Genomic DNA, 19,810 nt, shown 5'->3' with positions numbered 1-19,810 from the left:
AACAATCTGGCAAAGAACAAAAGGGTGAAGGGAAGTACATATTGACTGGGGAGGTGATTAAACAGACACAGGTGAGGTATATTAGGGCCATCTGAGGTGTGGGAAACGCAAGGAAACAGGAAGTAAAGTGACTTGAACTGAGACAGAACGTTAGTATCAAAATAAAACAGGAAGTGGCACACATACACACAGAAAAAACAGGATAAGTAATGACAGCTTTGATGAAGAGTTGGTTATCTAGCAATTTCTGGAGCATCAAATGTACATGCTGGACATGAGTCTGTTCATAGATACCCAAAGACAAAAGTGTTCAGCATGTCCCATTGGACATCATTCACTAGAGCAGTGATTCTCAAACTTTGGTACGTGGGCTCCCTCTAGTAGTGTGCAAAAGAATCACTGAACTAAATATAAATAATATAAATTTAAAACGTGAAATACTATCAACCATATTAGAATGGACGAAAATATATCATCGACCTACAGCAAGAAAAAAAAAGGAGATAAAAATTGAGACTTTTAAAAAGTTTGCAAGTGGTGCTTCTGGGTAGCCGCGGTGTTACGGTTTAATAAGAAGGTTCATTTCCCGGCCTGGGTCCTTTCCTCTGTGGAGTTTGCATGCTTGCTGGTTTTCTTTTCCGGGTACTCCGGTTTCCTCCCACTGGTGAGCCAAGTATCTTCTGAGGTGGTACTTGGTGTAACAAGTTTGAGAGCCACTGCACTCTAGCCTGGAAGACAGGAGCATTAGTTAGACCAAAGGGCATGACAAGGTACTCAATATGTCCACAACGAGTGTTAAAGGCAGTCTTCCACTCGTCACCCTGCATGATTCTAACAAGAAGGTGTTATGGAGATCTAGTTTTCTGAAGATTTTTGACTGGTTTAGGAGTTCAAAGGTGGATGAAATAAGGGGAAGTGGATATCTGTTCTTTATGGTGATCTCATCTGTAATCTATGCAAGGGCACTGAGAGCCATATTTCTTGGTCACGAAGGCACCCCATGCTCCCATGCTTCCAGGTGAGGAAGAGGGTTGGATAAGGCCAGCAGGAAGGGAAAAGTAATTACTCTTCTAAGGCCTCACTCTCCTGGACAGAGATGGCGTACAGGTCAATGGTCATACATGCAGTCATACGGATAGTGAGGAGGTCAGACAGGTGGAACGGTAAAACAGGTTTTATTGTGACACAAAGTGTTGGAACAAAGGTAGTCTGGAGTCCAGGGTGGAACGAAGAGGTGAGAGAGAGTGCTGGTCTGGGAACTGGTGTGAGGCACGGAGGGAGACACTGGAAAAAACAGAATAGGAAGATTAGCATCAAAGTAAGTCAACAAAATAAGTTTCTCTTTCCAAAATACTCGAATGAAGCAAGGAGGAGCCATGTACCACTGCGTAGAGGCGATCATACTCTGGCACTGAGGCTGAAGTCCGCAGCTGTCTTATAGGCCTGGAGATGTTGATTGGCAACAGATGAGTGCAAACAGCCTCAGAGCCACACATGGGGGATGGGAGCAGCCTCTGGGGAAAGGTAAGCCACCCACACACAGCATAGACAGGAAAAGGAACTCCTTCAGCAGCGTGTTGTCTAAGATAAGCTTCTGGGAAATCCATGAGCGTTCTTCAGGTCCATAACCTTTCCAGTCGACCATGTACTGGAAACCGCAACCCCGAGGCCACTCATCCAGGATCCTGGAAACCGAGAAGGCCAGATGGTTATCAATGATCGGGGGGGAGGAGGGGCGACGGCCGGAGGGCTTAGGTCACAGGAGGAAACAGGTTTCAGGAGGGAGACATGGAAGTTGGGGTGAATCTTGAGGGAATCTGGGAGCTTGAGCTTGACTGCAGAGAGTCAATGGTTTTAACAATGGGAAATAGACCAATGTAGCGAGGTGACAGCTTATGTGACTCAGTCTGCAGGGGAAGGTCACGGGATGAGACACCATCTGGCCAGGTTGATATTCAGGAAATGGGGTCCGGTGCTAATTTCTTTCAGTAGTGCAAGTGTGTGCAGCTCTGGCGATCCACCACACCTTCCTTAAGTGCCTGATGTGCTCCCTCACTGAAGGGGTGGCCAGGGTGACCCTGTTGAAGGAAGAGCAGGGTTCTGGGTGCCAGGTGAGCCAGGACGAGTGTCCCCACTGCAACACTAGGGAGAGGGCAGCCTCTGGCACGAACCTCTTGTCCGGAGGTCCCGTCTTGGGATCAGGCAGTGTCTTAAGTGCCTCCTCTATGACCGCCTCTATGTCTCAGGTGGCAGACTCAACGACACAGGCAGGAGGGAGGATGAAGTCCAGCTCACAGGTGTCCGAGGAGGAGCTGAAGACTCGGGAAAGGGCGTCTGGCTTGGTGTTGCAGGAACCAGAGCGATAGGAGAGGGTGAAGTTGAACCGGCTCAGGAACAGAGCCCAGCAGGCTTGACGGGAGTTGAGGCACCGCACCAAACGCAGGTAAGAGAGGTTTTTATGGTCATTCCAGATTATGAACAGGTGTTAGGCTCCCTCCAGCCAGTGCCTCCACTTTTGAAGTGCCCACACCACAGCCAGCAACTCTCTATTCCCTACGTCGTAGTTTTTCTCAGCTGGGGACAGGCGACAGGAGAAGAATGCACATGGATGCAGATTCTTGGAATCCGAGTCCTTCTGGGACAGCTCAGCTCCAGCTCCGGAGTCCGAGGCGTCCACCTCGACTATGAACTGTAGGGAGGGATTGGGGTGTTTCAGCAGAGGGGCTGAGGTAAACAGAGACTTTAACCTGGCAAATGTGGAGGCGGCTTGAGGGGACCATTGGAATGGGACCTTTACAGAAGTGAGTTGTGTGAGGGGGGCTGCTACCTTACTGTAATCTCTGGTAAATCTCTTTTAGAAGTTGGCAAAGCCGAGGAATCTCTGGAGGTCCTTACAGGAGGAGGGGACTGGCCAGTCTCGAACTGCCCGGATCTTTTCTGGGTCTGGTTGGAGTTAAACCTACAGAGGTCACATGGAATTCGCACTTCTCTAATAGGCAATTCTCTAGTAGTCTCTGTAGGACCAGACGCATGCTGCTTGTGCTCCTCCAGGCTGCGGGAGAAGATGAGTATATCATCCAAATAAACAAATCAAAACCTGTTCAGCATATCCCGGAGGACATCGTTCATGAGGGCTTGGAAGATGGCTGGGGTGTTGGTAAGTCCGAACTGCATCACCAGATACTTGAAGTGGCCGAGGGGAGTATTAAACGCTGTCTTCCATTCGTCTCCCTCTTTTATATGGACCAGGTGATATGCATTCCGGAGGTCCAGCTTGGAGAAAATCCTAGCACGACACAGAGGCTCGAATGAAGAATGGATGAGAGGCATGGGGTACTTGTTTTTTACTGTGATGTCATTGAGACCTGTGAAATCTATGCACAGATGGAGTGATGAGTCTTTCTTTTTGACAAAAAAGAAACCTGCTGGTAGAGGGGAGGAGGAGGGCCGGATGAGACCTGATGCCAGGGAGTACTTAATATAAGTCTCCATTGCTTCCCTCTCAGGACAGAACAGGTTGTAAAGTCTGTGGCTGGGAAGGGGGGCTCCGGGGAGGAGGTCGATGGCACAATTGTAGGGGCAATGTGGAGGAAGGGAAAGTGCCTGTTGCTTACTGAAGACCGTCGCAAGGTCATGGTAGTCAGAAGGGACATTGGAGAGGGATGGTTGGTCTGGTGCTGCCTGCTTATGGTTGTAAAAGGGGTTGGCGGAGCGGAGGTAGTGTGAGTAGCAGTGAACACTCCAACTGATGATGGATGAGGTTTGCCAGTTAATCTGGGGGTTATGAAGTTGCAACCAGGGTAGTCCAAGTACGATAGGGGAGTGTGCAGAGGGGATGACAAACAGCTGGATGTTTTCACAGCAGTGATGAGAGTTAAGGGAGCGGAGCGATGGGTGATGGTGGCTATTAGACGGTCGTCTAACGCCGTGACCTTCTTGGGATATGGAAGGGGCTCTAGAGGGAGATGAAGTTGTTCGGCCATGTCAGTGTGAATGAAGTTATCGTCAGAACCAGAGTCAATGAGGGTTTGGAGAGGAAGGGAATCCTGTAGAGGTTTGGCTCACTAGGGTGCTCTCCTTCACAATCCTCCAACGAAGTGGGCTCATCCCGGGAGGCTAACTCATCTTTGAGTTGTTCTGATAAACTTCTAACAAAAATCCCTCTTAGCTCCTGTTCCCCCCATCCGCACTCTGAGGCTGCTATGCGGAACTCAATAGAATAATCTGTGGCTGACTGGGAACCCTGGGAGGGAGAAAATAAATGTTTAGCTGCCTCCTGGCCCTGAACCGGGTGATCAAAAACTTGGCGGAGTTGGCCTGAAAGGTGAGCGACTTGTGTACTGAGCTTTTGAAGTGAGTCCACGAGTACCTGAAGCATGTCCTGGTGTTGTCCTAATCAGATTGCTTGATTGGCGACTGCCCTTCTGATGGGGTCTGGGTCCGCTGGGTCCATGTTTGGCCAGAGTATTCTGATGTTGTTTGGCTTTATTCTGAATTCAGAATGAGTCAAGAGTCAAGAACCACCACAGCGAAAAGCATATGCAAGGTCAAGAGGAGTAAGAAAAAGCTCCTACATATATTACATACATATATTTCAGCTAAAGGGAACTATTGTCTTGGGAAGTTAAGCACTACAAATGAAATATCATTTCATGAAATATAATTTCATTTGTGCTTAAAAGTCATTGTAAAATTTTGTGGGAGTATTGAGAACGTACACAACTCTCCGGTCCTAGCATTTCGGAACATTTTGTTTTCCCAAAAACAACAATCAAGCACGTCTTTGTCAGCTTTGTCACTTCTTACATTGGAACCAGGTTACAGATAACTTACAGTTTTGTGTTATTTGGTTGATATGCCCTAAGTCTCCTCCTTTTGCAATGCACTTTTCTTCATTCATGCTGACACATTCCATGCATCCCCTCTTCCTCTCCATACTTGCTTGCTCTATATACTGTCTGTATGCTGTCATTGGCCTGTCGTCTTAATAGATTTACCGTATTTTCCGCACTATAAGGCGCACCGCATTATAAGGCGCACCTTCAATGAATGACATATTTTAAAACTTTTTCCATATATAAGGCGCACCGCATTATAAGGCGCTACAGTAGAGGCTGGGATTACGTTACGTTACGTTACGTTACGCGTTAATGTCCATATTCACAATATGACCAACCTTGTTCAACTGTAAACACACAAAATAAACACGTAAAGCTCACTTTATCAGTTCATTCCTCATCTACCAATCCCTCGAATTCTTCTTCTTCAGTGTCCGAATTGAACAGCTGGGCGAATGCGGCATCCAACACGCCTGGCTCCGTCCCATCAAAGTCGTCATTAATCGAGTCAGTGTCGCTGTTGTTGTCTGGCAGTTCAGTGTCAATTTCTGCCTTCCTGAAAGCTCGGACCACAGTTGAGACTGATATATCAGCCCAGGCATTTACGATCCACTGGCAGATATATATATGGATCAATATCAATGTTGATCCATATATAAGGCGCACCGGATTATAAGGCGCATGGTCAGCTTTTGAAAAAATTTAAGGCTCTTAGGTGCGCCTTATAGTGGGGAAAATACGGTAGTCTAAATAAACGGAAGTTAATGCCACTGTGTGGACTTTAAAAATAAACCAGTTCAATTACACCAAGAGCTTTTCTTTCAACTGTTTAATACTGTTGCTGCTGTACTTTTCATCAAATTGCACAAGATCTTTTGTTTCCAGTTTTCTTATCTTTTTGAAAAAGATCAAAGTCAGCATCTGATCAGTGTCCTTTCTCAGATCATTAGGGATTTGCACAGTCACACAACAGCAGTCAACATCATGAGATTTCTGTGGCAATCAAAGTTGTGATGACTTGCACTGTTTTATACAGTGTGTTTGTATGTGTGGGTGTGTGTACAACTTTATCTCACAGAATAAACCCCACCAGATCAGTCAAACTAAAATCCGTGTGACCTCCACCCTGCTCTTCATCCTGGCTGGCTGTATCCTGTTTGTCACTATCCCAGCTGTGATCTTCAAATACATCGAGGGCTGGACAGCACTGGAGTCAACATACTTTGTGGTCATTACTCTTACAACAGTTGGAATAGGTGACTATGTTGCAGGTAAGAGCTTCTCATTCCAAATGAAATTACATTGGTATAATTAATTGAAAAGTTTCTTTTGTTTTTCACAAGTTAATTAATGTTAATTAATCCATGTCACAGCACAAGTTGATACAGTTTTAACAATGGTTTAAAAAAAAAAAAAGAAAGATACACAAAACTAAGAAATATAATAATTGTTAAAGTGAGGAATCATTTGACGGCACACAATCACCATGGTGTGAAAATAACAGCAATAATTGGCTGAGTTTCTGTGTATGTAATCAGTGGTAGACGTGAATTGTTCTCACAGGGCGAAAATATTTTGGTGACAGTAAAATGCATACTCATCTCAAAGTAAATAACTTAATACACTAAGTTCAATCCAGCTTCAAAGTTTATAACTAGCTCAGGCCTGATTTTTCCCCTCTGCCAGTATCACTGTCTATGGCATTTGCCTGAAGAATGAATGTCCATGTGTGTAATTAATGTTTTATTCAAAGTGTCAGTGTCTTGTTCTTCTAAGATAGTCATTGACTCTTCATTGTTGATTAAATTTTGCATTTTAATCAGGGGGTGATCGGAGGATTGAGTACCGCAAATGGTACAGGCCACTGGTGTGGTTCTGGATCCTGGGTGGGCTAGCCTATTTTGCTGCTGTGTTGAACATGATTGGTGACTGGCTGAGGGTGCTGTCCAAAAAGACCAAAGAAGAGGTATAGTAAATAATCATTCTATTTCAACAGTGATTAAATAATGCATATTTCTATTTATTATTAATAATAGAAATAATAGGAATATTTTTTATCATCTGTTTTCTATCATCTTATATTTTTGCATTGCAGAAGCCACTGTACCAAGACTTAGCTAGGTACAAGAATTAGCTTCTTCTCTCTGCCCGAGGATGTAGCTTAGTAGTAGAGTGCATACTTTGCATGCCGAGGCCTCAGGTTTTCTTGTGCCATCTGTCCACCTACTCTTTAGCTAGGATGCTGGGGGAAGGACTGAGCACCCCCTCCCCCCCAAAATTCCATACGCTGACAACACCCATGCTTCTCAGAAATTCCTGTTTCTCCCAGTTCTAAGCATGTGTACTGCATTCACGAACCATGTTTTCCAGAAGTCTCTGTCTCTCCCAGTTCCTTGCCATCCCATGTTCCTGCAACACCTCCCCGCCTCTCTCACTCTCACTCTCTCTCTCCCTTTCTCAACCCAACTGGTCGAGGCAGATGGCCAACCCCACGAGCTCACTTCTACCCAAGGTTTCTGTCTCTTAAAGGAAGTTTTTCTGCGTCACTGTCGCCAAGTGCTTGCTCATCGGGGGATCTGTTGGGTCTCTTTAAATCATTTTATAAAGAGTTTGGTCTAGACTTGCTTTATATGTAAAGTGCCTTGATGTAACTTTGTTATGATTTGCCGCTATACAAATAAATCGGATTTGATTTGATTTGATTGTGCCAGTTCCAAGCCTGGATAAATGGGGAGGGCAGGAAGGGCATCTGGCGTAAAAACAGCAGCCAATTCAATCATGCAAGTCACTGAGCTGACTTGGTGTGGTGACACAAAATAGGGAAAAAACCAAAAGAGGAGAAATATACCATTACTACTGATAATAACAATGATAATAATTACCATCTTAATTATTGTAGCATTTGCATAAAATATAGCCTCCTTAGCTTATTCTCTCTGAATGGCCTCTTGCTGACCACAGAGTGATGATGAGCGAAATAATAGTTAATTTTGCTTTTTAGATACAGTACAGATCACAGGTTAGGACACACTTTCCTATTCATTTGAATGAGAAGGTGTGTCCAAACGTTTGGCCTGTACTGTAAATTCTTTTTTCTTTTTTTTTTTTTTGCATGAATTATCAGCATTTAATTATTATTAGCCGGTCAAAAGCTCAAAGTCACAGGACACTTATAATTTTATTTAATTCTTTTTTTTTATGATTTTTATCTAGAAATATGTTTTTAGCCTCCTGATTCTTTGGATGCACATATTAACATAGCGTGTGACAGATCTTGTCAAAGATTGATAAGATTTAAAATGTGCCAGTCTTAATTAAAGAATACACATCATTGATTTGCAAATAATTGTCTTTTTCTAAGGTTGGAGAGATCAAGGCTCATGCAGCAGAGTGGAAAGCAAACGTGCGAGCAGAATTCAGAGAGACAAGACGCCGTATGAGTGTCGAGGTCCATGACAAGTTACAGCGAGCTGCCACAATCCGGAGTATGGAAAGACGGCAGCTTGGCATGGACCAACGTGCTGTGTCACTGGATATGCTTTCCCCAGAGCGTCGTGCCATCTTCAACAGCCTGGACACCAACAGCTATAAGACTTCTTCCCAGGAGAGCATTGACACCAAGCTGAACAACCTCCGGCTGCGGGGAGCTGAACAGTGTGACCGGCGCTCAAACCACCAAACCACATCTGAGGACAACATCTTCAACCGCCTTGGATCTGTCACCAAATTGGCCAAGCGTAACAGGAATCGGGACCTGAAGAAGAACATTCCAGATGAGACTCATCGGCCTCATAGTGAGGCGTATGGCTATAGCACACCCATTTTCGACTGCAGTGCACACTCTGCAGATGAAGGGAAAAGGGAAGATGAGAATGAAGACAAGGAGTGTAACACTAGCCTTTCTGATTTCCCATTGTTTGCAGAAGCTTGTAAGCCACAGAATAGCTTTGTTCCTGAGCAGACCAAAGAGAATGATAATGAGAAAATACTTGAAGCAAAAGAGTTGCATTTTTAAAAAGGCCAATAGACAGTGTTGACTTACAAAAAGAAGTTTTAAATACCATTCGTGCCTTAGGCCTCGCTTATTCTTGTGTGTGCTTAGGCAAGGCAACTGTCCCTTTGTGCTATCTTCTAATGTTCACACTTCATACTGTTCTTGATGAGTCTCATGAACACATATTGTGATATATACATGCAAAACCTGGTTTTTGAAATTGTATTATCCAAATTATGGCAATGTTTAAATGGCATTTCTTAAGAGTTGTGAGCTAACAGTTGTTATACAGATGATACAAATTGCTTATTCTGTCGCTGTTGCCAGTCTCCCAGTTGTTCTAGCACTGTATGTGATGAAAGTAAAGTAGACATAAGAGGAATAGGCTAACGTTATCAAGCAACAACAATGAACACAGCTGCATCAGATGTGAGACTGTACTGTATTGTCTGCATTTAATGTGTTTATTCTCTGTGGGGTCAGTATCATTAGATATTAATATCACTCAGTAGATCAGATCCTGGGTAGAACAGATACTGATACTGTGTACATAGATTTATTTTTTTTTTTTATTATGCCTAGCTCCCAACCACATTACTTCACTTGATAGAAGGCATAACTAGATAATCTGACCAGAAGATTGTGGAAATATCTGCAATCTTCTGAGAGACTGCAAACTGTGTGAGTAGGTATGGAAGCTCAGGTGACTGCTGATGCTGTCTATGTCAATACATCCAGACAGCAGTTTTTTATCAAAGTGTCTAGAGAGTGATGCAGATTCCATGGACTCACTTCCATTTTGAAACCATTGGAAATTTGTCACAAAGCTGTATCATTGCTAAACAACAAGTTTATGAATATGTTGCTGGTTGAAATGCACTCCCGCTTGTGGATGGCACTTACGTTGTGCATTGTTATTGGTGCGCATTCCTCCTGTCTCCAGTATGTATACTGTGATCATGTCATTATGTCTGGACTGGCACATTGCTTATAAATTTGATAATACTGAGCCACTCTGGTGGCTGATTGGCTAGAGAACATACCAGAAGGTCTTGCTCTTTATTGCAGTGGCTTGTGTTAGTCTCTGACCCATAGCACTTTGCTACATGTCCTCCTCTTTCTCTGTCTTGCACTTTTCTGTTGCTTCAGCAGAGTGAATGTGATGAACAACTTGAAATAACATTGAAAATATGTTGAAATGGTACTGCCAGATCTGAGAAGTAAATAGGAACTTAACAGTAAGGTCAAGCTATTTATATATAGCTGACCTTGCTGATTGAGTGGCAGAGAACTCCCTTTCTGACGACTGACTGGTAATGTCAAACTTTGTGATGTCAACATTGTTGCAGACACACCAGATCACTATATAATTATGACCCTATAACCCTAACCCTGACCAAAATGATGGCCAAAACTTATAAATATATCTTCAGATTGTTTACAACTGGATCCAATTTGCAGTGAATCTATGAAACAGCCTGAAAGAGATGCTGTTCATACCAGACAAATTACCTCTACAATGCAAAAAGTGTTAGCATGTGAGATACAGACATGGCACCACGTGGCTTATGGTCATGTTTAATGGACACTAATGAGGTGGATTGAAAATATTTTACATGAGGTTCAACATGTAGATATGGACCTCTAAATTGTTGCTGTGATGCCATATAATAAATACAGAAATAGACAAAATGATGAAAAAAAGACCAAAAGCAACTGTGAAAGACAATAAAATAGTAACATGGATATAATATGTTTAATATCTTACATTTCCCTTATGTGCTTTTGTCATGTTGTTGTCCATGTTGCCTGTTGAAATTCATTTTTAAAATGTGCATTGAAATAGAACGAAATAGAACATGTCACATGTTGTCTGTGCATGGTCCCCAAGCTAAGCTTTCTTCTTACTCCAATTTCCAGAAATGCTACCTAGTTCGTGATCTCTATCTATCTCAGGGCTTGCTGTCCTCATGTCTGTAGTCAACATTGTTTGACAAGTGCTGCATTCACACTTTGAGAGGTTGAGGGGACAATGATTGCACCAATTCTTCATGAAATGAATGACAACAGAACGGAAGATAAGCCATATTGCAAGAGAAGAGAAACCATATTGTATGGGACACAAACAGATGGTTTAAGAATATAAAGTATATTGCTGCTACAGGCTGCTACAACACTGTAGATGTTTTTTGTTTTTTTTATTTTATCTATTAAAACATGAAAATATGGTTTTCCTGAGGGGATAGGGTTAGGGTTTTCCCCTCATCTACAACCTAGACATAGAGGTACATAGAGGTACAACATAGAGCCTTCATGGAGCTCATCTGGGGCAAGAAAGTAATTGAGATATCAAGCTGACATACTTGATATCTTGACATCTTAAGATGTCTTTTAATCAAACAAACCAGTGCCTCAACAATACAAAGAACCTCAATCCCATCGGTAGGTTCTCATCTTGACAACACAAAGAAGACGTGTGACAAAATGCATCCACATAAAGGATGGGAATCTTTGTGGAATTAATATAGTCAGAGGCTCTACTGCTTCTGGGGGCACTTGTGGGTCATCAACCCGCTGCGGTGGCTTTAGAAAACAAGACGCTACATACATTTTTCACACTGACCATATATCATTGAGGGACACGATGTCATATGCTGAAAACATTGGTCACTGAATGTATTATACTGAAAAATTGGATGCTCATATTCTCCATGTCAAATACACTCCCTAACCTAATGTTGGCATACTCACTTCTGGTTATGTGCATCTGTCTGATTCTACTGTTCACACCACTAAGCAAACCTCAAGGCTAGTGTGAATGCAGCAGTAGCAAGGAATGACGTGTTTAAAAAATACTTCTAAGAAATGCTAAGAAAAGCTTAAAAGAAAACCAAGAAATGGAACAAAAAAGGCATGCTATATTGCAAAACTATATTATGGTATTTATGGTGTTAATTGTATAGTGCCATGTGTTTCACAGAATTAAGGTAAACATGGCTTTGCTTTGAACTTCCTGTGTTTAGACACATAAACAGCTTATGCTCTGTACGTTGAAACTGCTCACAATATCTCATGCAACCATTACATTAAATGTAGTAATTTCCTTTTGGTAATAAAGATAACTTAATGAACTGTTATTTTTGAGAGAGCTGCAGTGCATTTCAAGACTAGATGTAAGTTTAACCTCTGTCATTCTCAGCTATTGTCAGTGGCAATGAAGCATGCCATGTCATACAGTAGCATATGTTCCTGCTTGTGCCTGTGTTGAAAATCACCCCCTTCCTGCTCTCATTCACTGCCTATTCTACCCAACTCTACCCAGCTCCCTACTCAACCCCACCGAGGCTAGGTTTGGTCTAGACCTGCTCTATATGTAACGTGCCTTGATGTAACTTTGTTATGACTTGGCACTATATAAATAAAACATAATAATGTGAAAATAAAACTTGCCAGGAAATTCAGAATTTAAAAAAGACGGTTCCTTTAAATTTATTTTGGTGTGCTGGTCATCAGGTTATTTAGAGAGATATGAAAATGATTGATGAAAATGATTTATTCATTATCATTTTATTAACAGTAAGAACAGCATGAAAAATGTCCAAATTATGAACCCTGTAATGCTACATTTGCATGTGTCAACATCCAGGAGCCAGGCCATGGTAGATCTGTTTAATTTCTACATCGGGCTGTATGGAGTTGCTGGTAAAGTTTTTGCTAATATGTTGCTGCGTATTGAAATGTTACTGCGGAGTGTCAACCTTATTAAATAGAATAGAATTTAAGTTTTACTCACTAGTAGCCTGCCTGATTATTTTTGAGTTAGCTATTGACAATGTGAACAGTGTGTTTGTGCAACATGGTCACACATCACACATCACACATCACACATTTTACGTACTCCCAACCAGGAAGGTTAGGGATCCACCCAGAAATCTGTGTCTGTGCCTCTACGTCATGATGCATGGGGCCATCGTCTTTGGTTGTTCCACAGCCTTCATCCTTTAGCTTTCGGAACTTGGTAGAAGAGCCATTTTTCAGCGTAGACAGCTACTCAGGGTGCCCTCTCCTTTCTTAGGCCTGCAATGTTATGCAGCACTGTGCATGCAACGATGACATCACAGGCTCTGTCCGGGGAAACCCTGAGGTGGTGCAAGCACTGAAATAAGATTTTAGAAGGCCAAAGGTCATCTCGATTTGAGCCCTGGTTTTGACATGTGCATGGTTGCAGGCCTGCTGTGGTGGGGTTTGGCGGTCCGCAACAGGAGTCAAGAGGAAAGACTCACAAGCATAGCCTTTGTCTCCCAGCAGCACACAAGAGAACTCACCTGATAATGCCAGATACAATTTATAAAACTACACAACAGAGTTAAACACTCATAATGTTGAAGGTCCTTACACACAAAATGTGTGGCTTACCTTGTAAATTGTCTCTTGTAAATTGGACTAGCCCGAAAGACTCTGGAGTCATGCACAGAGCCAGGCCACTTTGTCTCTAAATAGCTGACAAGGCTGTCAGCATCACAGATCATCTGAAATGATAAGATGTAACCTATTATGGTTGTAACATATTTTTGGACCCAGCAGCTTACATAAATATCTCAGTCCATCACCTGAGAATCTATACCTCTCAATGAGATAGTCATCACCAAAGGCCAATGGGTCCAACTCGTCCCGGAAGACTCTTTCATTTCATTAGTTTACATTCATATGTGTATATATATATATATATATATATATATATATTTGCCCCCCCCCAGCCCCATCTTAAACTGTAGAGGAGTGACAGGGCCCAGGGGTATTGTCGCTGTTCGGGCATCACTGAGAACCAGGTCACCATGACCCATACTGGCGTAAGGAAACATCTGGAGTTTTGGGTAAGAAAGAAGTGCACCAATACACACACACATAGGGTTGTGCAATCATCACGGCCAAAGTCCAAGATAAGTGAATTTTAGAAATGTATCCCCCCTTCTGTGGAAGCTGAGATTGCCAAAAAGTTCTGGTAAACAGGATGAAGCCTATCCACCCAATACACACATAGTCTGACTTAAGTATAAAAGGGTATGTCACGTTCTCTAATGTTGTCTCTGGTGACGTTGTTGGTAGCACCACTGTGAATAAAGAGGTTCCCCATCTGATTCCTCTTTGATCCACCTCTTCCTGCCACAACAAAACTCATTCCTCTCGTTATTGTATTTGTGCATGTAAACAGTCTTCAGAAACCGGGTTATGCTCTTTTCCCGGCTTCGAGAAACCCGGCTTTGCCGCCTGTAGTGCTCCAATAGAAACTGGGATACTGGACCATATATACGCCATATCCTGATTTCTGACGGTTGTGCACCATCTGCAGAGGCGCCAGAGTGACACGCCAGATAAACGAGCAAAATGTCGTTTACACACCTCACAGATAGGATGCAGTGATCAGGAAACGGCTTACTGGTATTTATCATGTCTACAGGGATATGAATAACCAAGTTTCTCTGTGTTCCATGTTAACATCATATCCCAGTTACATTCAAAGCCAGGATATGCCTCAAAACTGGGATACTAAAGACTATGTCAACACAGTAATTGATATCAACTGTGTGTCTCGCCTAAAGCTCAGGTGTTGTTTGGATCCCTTCTTTTCTGTCTGTTGTATTTCTTTTTTTATTTTGTAGCACTTCCTGTCTTGTCTCTTGTTGCTTCCTAGCACACGTGTGTCCTCCTGTGTAATCACCTCCTTGTTGTCCTCATGCCCTGCACCTGTCCCTTGTCTTCTCACCTCCCTCTCTGTGTATATATACCCCTGGTGACCCTTTGTTCCCTGTCAGATTGTTCCTTAGCCTTCTTGCCTTGTGTCCCCGCTCCTGTGTTTTCATCCTGACCTTCTGGTTTTCGCTGTCTTCCCCTTACTACCAGTGCTCCAAGTTAGTCTCCTGATCTCAGTGATTTTTTGTTGTTTCTGTTGGTGTTTTGCCCTGTCTTTTTCCTGCCTCCCTGCAGTGGTTTTTTGTTAGTTATTGGCTAATGCTACAGTTTCAACTTGCGTCATCACAACAGGAATGGTCGCTCAGGATTATGGGTATTGTAGGCTAATGTAGTCTCAGCTGACATTTAAAGGATAAATGGTCAGAGATTTATATGATAGATATGGCATAAAAACAACAAGATTGGCTGAAAAAAACAACAGCACCAAGCAAAAATATGGCATGAGGAATCTTGCCTTCGTCAGGGCTGGAGAGCAGCCTCATTCACAGCCCAAACCAGCAGCCAGCCTTCTCTAGGAACCTCAGCAGTGAACTGGGATCTGTGAGTGGACTTGGACCAGCAGCTCAAGTTTCCAGACTATGTTACCTGTGCAACTTCTCTGAGGTCAGACATCATGCTCTCATCAGTGTCCTCAAGGCAGGTGCTACTGATAGAGCTGACAGTTCCTTGGGAGGATTGCATAGAGGAGGAGAGCAGCACAAGCGGTCAAACTACCAGGAGCTGGTCGAGCAATGCTAAAGAAGAGGCTGAGAAGCATGCTGCAAGCCGATTGAAGTGGGGTGTAGAGGCCAGGGCCTAATCAACCCTGGCTGGGTCGCCTGAGGGAGGACATATGATGTTGAAAGACCCGAAATGTTTGAAGATCTCAGGTACATCACTGAAGATGTGTCCCAGTGCATCTTAGGTTGTATCTATTATTCATTCATGTGTGCGTCTCAATGTTAATGTCATTCCTACACATTTGTACCTGTGTCATTGAAAAGCACTTGCAGCTAATCATGGCTAGCAAAGGTTCACTCCAACCACAGGAGCGGGGTGGGGGGGCACATACACACACACACACAGGCTGTGACATCAAATCAAATCAAAATCAAATCAGATTTATTTGTATAGCGCCAAATCCTAACAAAGTTACATCAAGGCACTTTACATATAGAGCAAGTCTAGACGAAACTCTTTATAAAATTATTGAAAGAGACCCAACAGATCCCCCGATGAGCAAGCATTCGGCAACAGTGGCAAGGAAAAACTTCCTTTAAGAGGCAGAAACCTCGAGCCGAACCAGGCTCAGGGGGGGCGGCCATCTGCCTCGACCGGTTGGGTTGAGAGTGGGAGAGAGAGAGAGAGAGTGAGATAGGCATTGGAGGGGGGTGTAGACAGGAACATGTTGCTGCATGAAGTTCATGGAGTTGAGCTGTAGTACAGAATTCATGAAATATGGGACCAGCAGGAGTTGCAGGAAAATGGGATGGCGATGAGTCACCACCTGCAGGATGAGGAGAGGGAGAGAGAGGAGAGGAACTGGGAGAGACAGAGACTTTGGCAGAACATGGTTAGTAAATGCAGTATAAATGCTTAGAACTGGGTGAAACTGTGTTTTTTAAGAAGGATGGTTCTTATCAGCGCAATCAAGGGGGGAGGAAAGGAGAGTGAGCGAGAGGGAGGGAGAGAGAAAGAGGGAGAGAGAGAGAGAGAGAGAGAGAGGCTCAGTCCTTCCCCCAGCAGCCTAGGCCTACAGCAGCATAGCTAAAGAGTAGAGGACTTTAACTTTTTAACTATAAGCTCTGTCATACAGGAAAGTTTTAAGCCTGGTCTTGAAAATTGCTAAAGAGTCCACCCCCCGGACCGATACTGGAAGTTAGTTCCATAGAAGAGGACCCTTAGCTATCCAGTCCCTGAATCTAGAGTGCAATCTATTAGGTGTAAACTCTGAGTCATAAGTACACCATTTTAAGGTTGCAATATCACTCTTGAGTTAATATTCCTTTATGATAGTTTTCCATATTTTAAGGGTCCATTTCACCCATGGATTTTCAATGTTAGTTATGTGAGTTTGTAGGTTTTTATCAGCTAGGATTGCCTGTATACTCCTTGATATTTTTCCATTGAGCAGCATATGACAGGTTACACCAGCATATCACCGCTCTCATCTGCGCTGCAAAATAATAATCTCTAAAATAAGCCCCATCCACCCTTTTGTTTGGTCAACTGTAAAGTTTTAAAGCAAATCCTTGGTTTACTACCTTGCCATATATACCTGAATAGCATTTTATCCCACTCATTAAACTGATTTTGTCTGATCTCTATAGGTAGGGTTTGAAATAGATATAGCAGTCTTGGCAATATATTCATTTTGATAGAGTAAATTCTTGCACTAAAGCTGAAGAAAGGAATTTTGTTCCATCTTGCTATGTCCTCCTTTATTTTTTTAACACAAAAACAGTATACAAATCTCTGAAAGGCCTTCAGTTGATTCAGAAAACTGCTGCGTGAATATTAACAGGAACTAGCAAAAGAGATCACATCTCTCCTGTTTACACGGTAGAATTTAAAATCCTTCTGCTAACACAAAGCTCTCTCTCTCCCCCCCTCTCCCATTCTCAATCCAATCAGTCGAGGCAGATGGCCACCCCCGAGGTTTCTGCCTCTTAAAGGAAGTTTTTCCGTGCCACTGTGGTAAATTGCTTGCTCATTGAGGGATCTGTTGGGTCTTGTTAAATAATTTTATAAAGAGTTTGGTCTAGACCTGCTCTATATGTAAAGTGCCTTGATGTAACTTTGTTACGATTTGGTGCTATACAAATAAATCTGATTTGATTTCATTTGAAATAAAAAGTTAAACAGTCCAGCATTGAACAGAGACGTGAAAATATATGGATATAATTAAGTGAGAGCAACACATCTATGAGTAATGTAATCAGGCCAACAATTATGAACAGTATTGTTCCCATAGGCACTCATTTTTGAGTAGGAATTACAACATGAAGTCATATTTGCTGAATTTGCTCACTCATCGATGGCACACTTGAGTAACATACTGGAGATGTCATCCTTGGAAACTAAGATACAGACTTTGTTTATCATTTTGATGAATGTCATGGCTTCCTCTTGCGATGTGAAGTCGTGCTGCTGGCCTCCATGGGTTATGCACAACCGGGCAGGATGCAACAGACCAAACCTGACTCTGACTCAATATCCTGTAACTGACAGCGGCCATAGTTGAAGGTAGCACGCACCCGCGCCATCTGGAAAAACGGAGATGGTCATATTACATACTTTAATCCATTGCAGTTCTCTTGCTTTCTTGAGGATGTCAGAGCAGTCTGTAGCTTCGCCACTATGGTGTGGGGACAATCACCAGGTTTGGGCTTTGGCATGAGAGCTCGTTAGGCTCCATCATCAAGCGGCTCTTTGGCGAATCTGAAAGTTTCTATCAGCAGCTTGGACACACTGGCCGCGGATAGGAAAGCAGGGTCATCCCCGTATTTTCTGACGGTGAGACCTTGACTTCAAATCCTCTTATCTGTTTTCCAGCCTCACACATTCTTTTGATAAATTACCAACTTTGTTCTGAAAAGCAGCAATGTCAGCTTTGAGTCCTGTGACCTCAGATTTATCTGGCAGCATTTCTTCTGTGAAATCAGTTTTAACAGTGAGCAGTTCGGACTTTATAGATGTTAGATTGTCACTCAATGCTGCTTGAAGCTCCGTCTTGAATGCAGCTGTGACATTGTTTCGAAGAGCGTGAAGAAGCTACCTAGCTTGAGGGTTGTTTCCCACTTTAACATTTTTTGGAGGCATTTTCACAGTGAAAAACCAAAGTTACGAAGTCAAAGAGAGGTTAGCATAAACCCAAGATGTAGGAGTGGTGTAAATAGTGCCATTAAATGAAAGTTAACTCTGCAGGAGCTCCCCCACACACGTCTCACTCCATGTACCACTGAGCCGGCAGTGAGAGTGCGTTTTTAACTCTTAACATTGAAATACAATCAAACTGCACAAATCTCTTCATAAACTACTTCAATATGAATGTTGTACCAGTGAGCGGAGGGTTATACCAATACACGTTTAAAGGGCATATTGCAGGTGAGAGACCCCATTGAATCAATGCTTAGAAAAATAATATGGGAACAATTTTTTCTTCAAAATATATTGGTAAATACATTAATTAGGCTTTTTTGTGAGATTTTACTTCCGCAGCCGAAAAAGTGGAAGTGACGTAGGCAGAGGGAGAGCAGTGAACTTGAACAATAGGAAAACAATTGATCCCAGTCTCAGTTCTGACACAAAAGAAACTTTAAATGTGTACCATTACACATATGATGGACCACAGCTCTACAGCTACAAGCCTGTTATGCACCCCAGAGAGCAGGGAGAGAGTAAATGTTCAGAGAGAGAGCTGTCAGTGGAGAGCAGGCCAGGTGGCATTAGCTTACACACATCAACTAAGGATTTGTAATATTGTGTTCACGTCATATTGCACAGATTACCATCATACATCAGGCAATAGCCTTACAGGCAGGAGTATTGACACTTACAAATAATCTAAATTAATGATCTTGATTAAGTGTTTCAAACTCGTAATATCCGTCAAGACTATGAGGTATAGCACTGTACTACAGCCGCAGGAAAGAAACACTTTGGTGATCCACATTTTTTTTGATAGGTGCTTGTGTGGAAAACCACAGCCGAGAAGAGCATGTGCTGCAGCGAGGTAAATGCCTACTGGGCCATAGTGGAGAATGTCACCCCCAGGCTCCAAGTGCAGGGCTTCACACAGCACCCTTACACATTACACATAGGGAATAAAATATATAAAAAATATATGCAATAGGAATAAAAAATATATACAGTAAAGTAAAGTGCACATTGACTGTAAGTAATGAACATAGTTATTTAGCTGTTATTATACAGTGTGATGGCATGTGGCAGGAAAGATTTCCTGTATCTGTTTCTTCGACAACGGAGCTGTAGTAGCCTGTGGGAGAAGTTGCTCCGCTGTCGGTCCACTGTGTAATGGAGAGGGTGCTGCTCATTGTCCATAATGGATAACAGTTTGTTCAGTATCCTCCTCTCCACTACAGTCTCAAAGGAGTCCAGTCTCAGACCAAGTACAGAGCCAGCCTTCTTGACGATCTTGTCAAGTCTGTTGGTGTCGCTGGCTCTGATGCTGCTGCCCCAACATGCAACAGCAAAGAAGATGGTGCTGGCAACAACAGACTGGTAG

The 19,810-nt window shown here is 42.9% G+C and overlaps 1 protein-coding gene across 1 annotated transcript in view; it reads left to right on the top strand.

The window, feature by feature from the left end:
* The window catches only part of LOC115038277 (potassium channel subfamily K member 10-like), a 53,218-nt gene extending 33,408 nt beyond the window's left edge, over window positions 1-19,810 (top strand). The window contains exons 5-8 of the mRNA XM_029497140.1: window positions 5,917-6,109; window positions 6,662-6,804; window positions 8,200-8,767; window positions 19,668-19,810. Of these exons, the coding sequence (XP_029353000.1) occupies window positions 5,917-6,109; window positions 6,662-6,804; window positions 8,200-8,767; window positions 19,668-19,810 (1,047 nt within the window). The remainder of the gene's footprint in view (window positions 1-5,916; window positions 6,110-6,661; window positions 6,805-8,199; window positions 8,768-19,667) is intronic.

The sequence above is a fragment of the Echeneis naucrates genome, chromosome 24 (assembly GCF_900963305.1).
Source record: "Echeneis naucrates chromosome 24, fEcheNa1.1, whole genome shotgun sequence".
Lineage (NCBI taxonomy): Eukaryota > Metazoa > Chordata > Actinopteri > Carangiformes > Echeneidae > Echeneis > Echeneis naucrates.
This window is presented reverse-complemented; position numbering and strand designations above follow the sequence as displayed.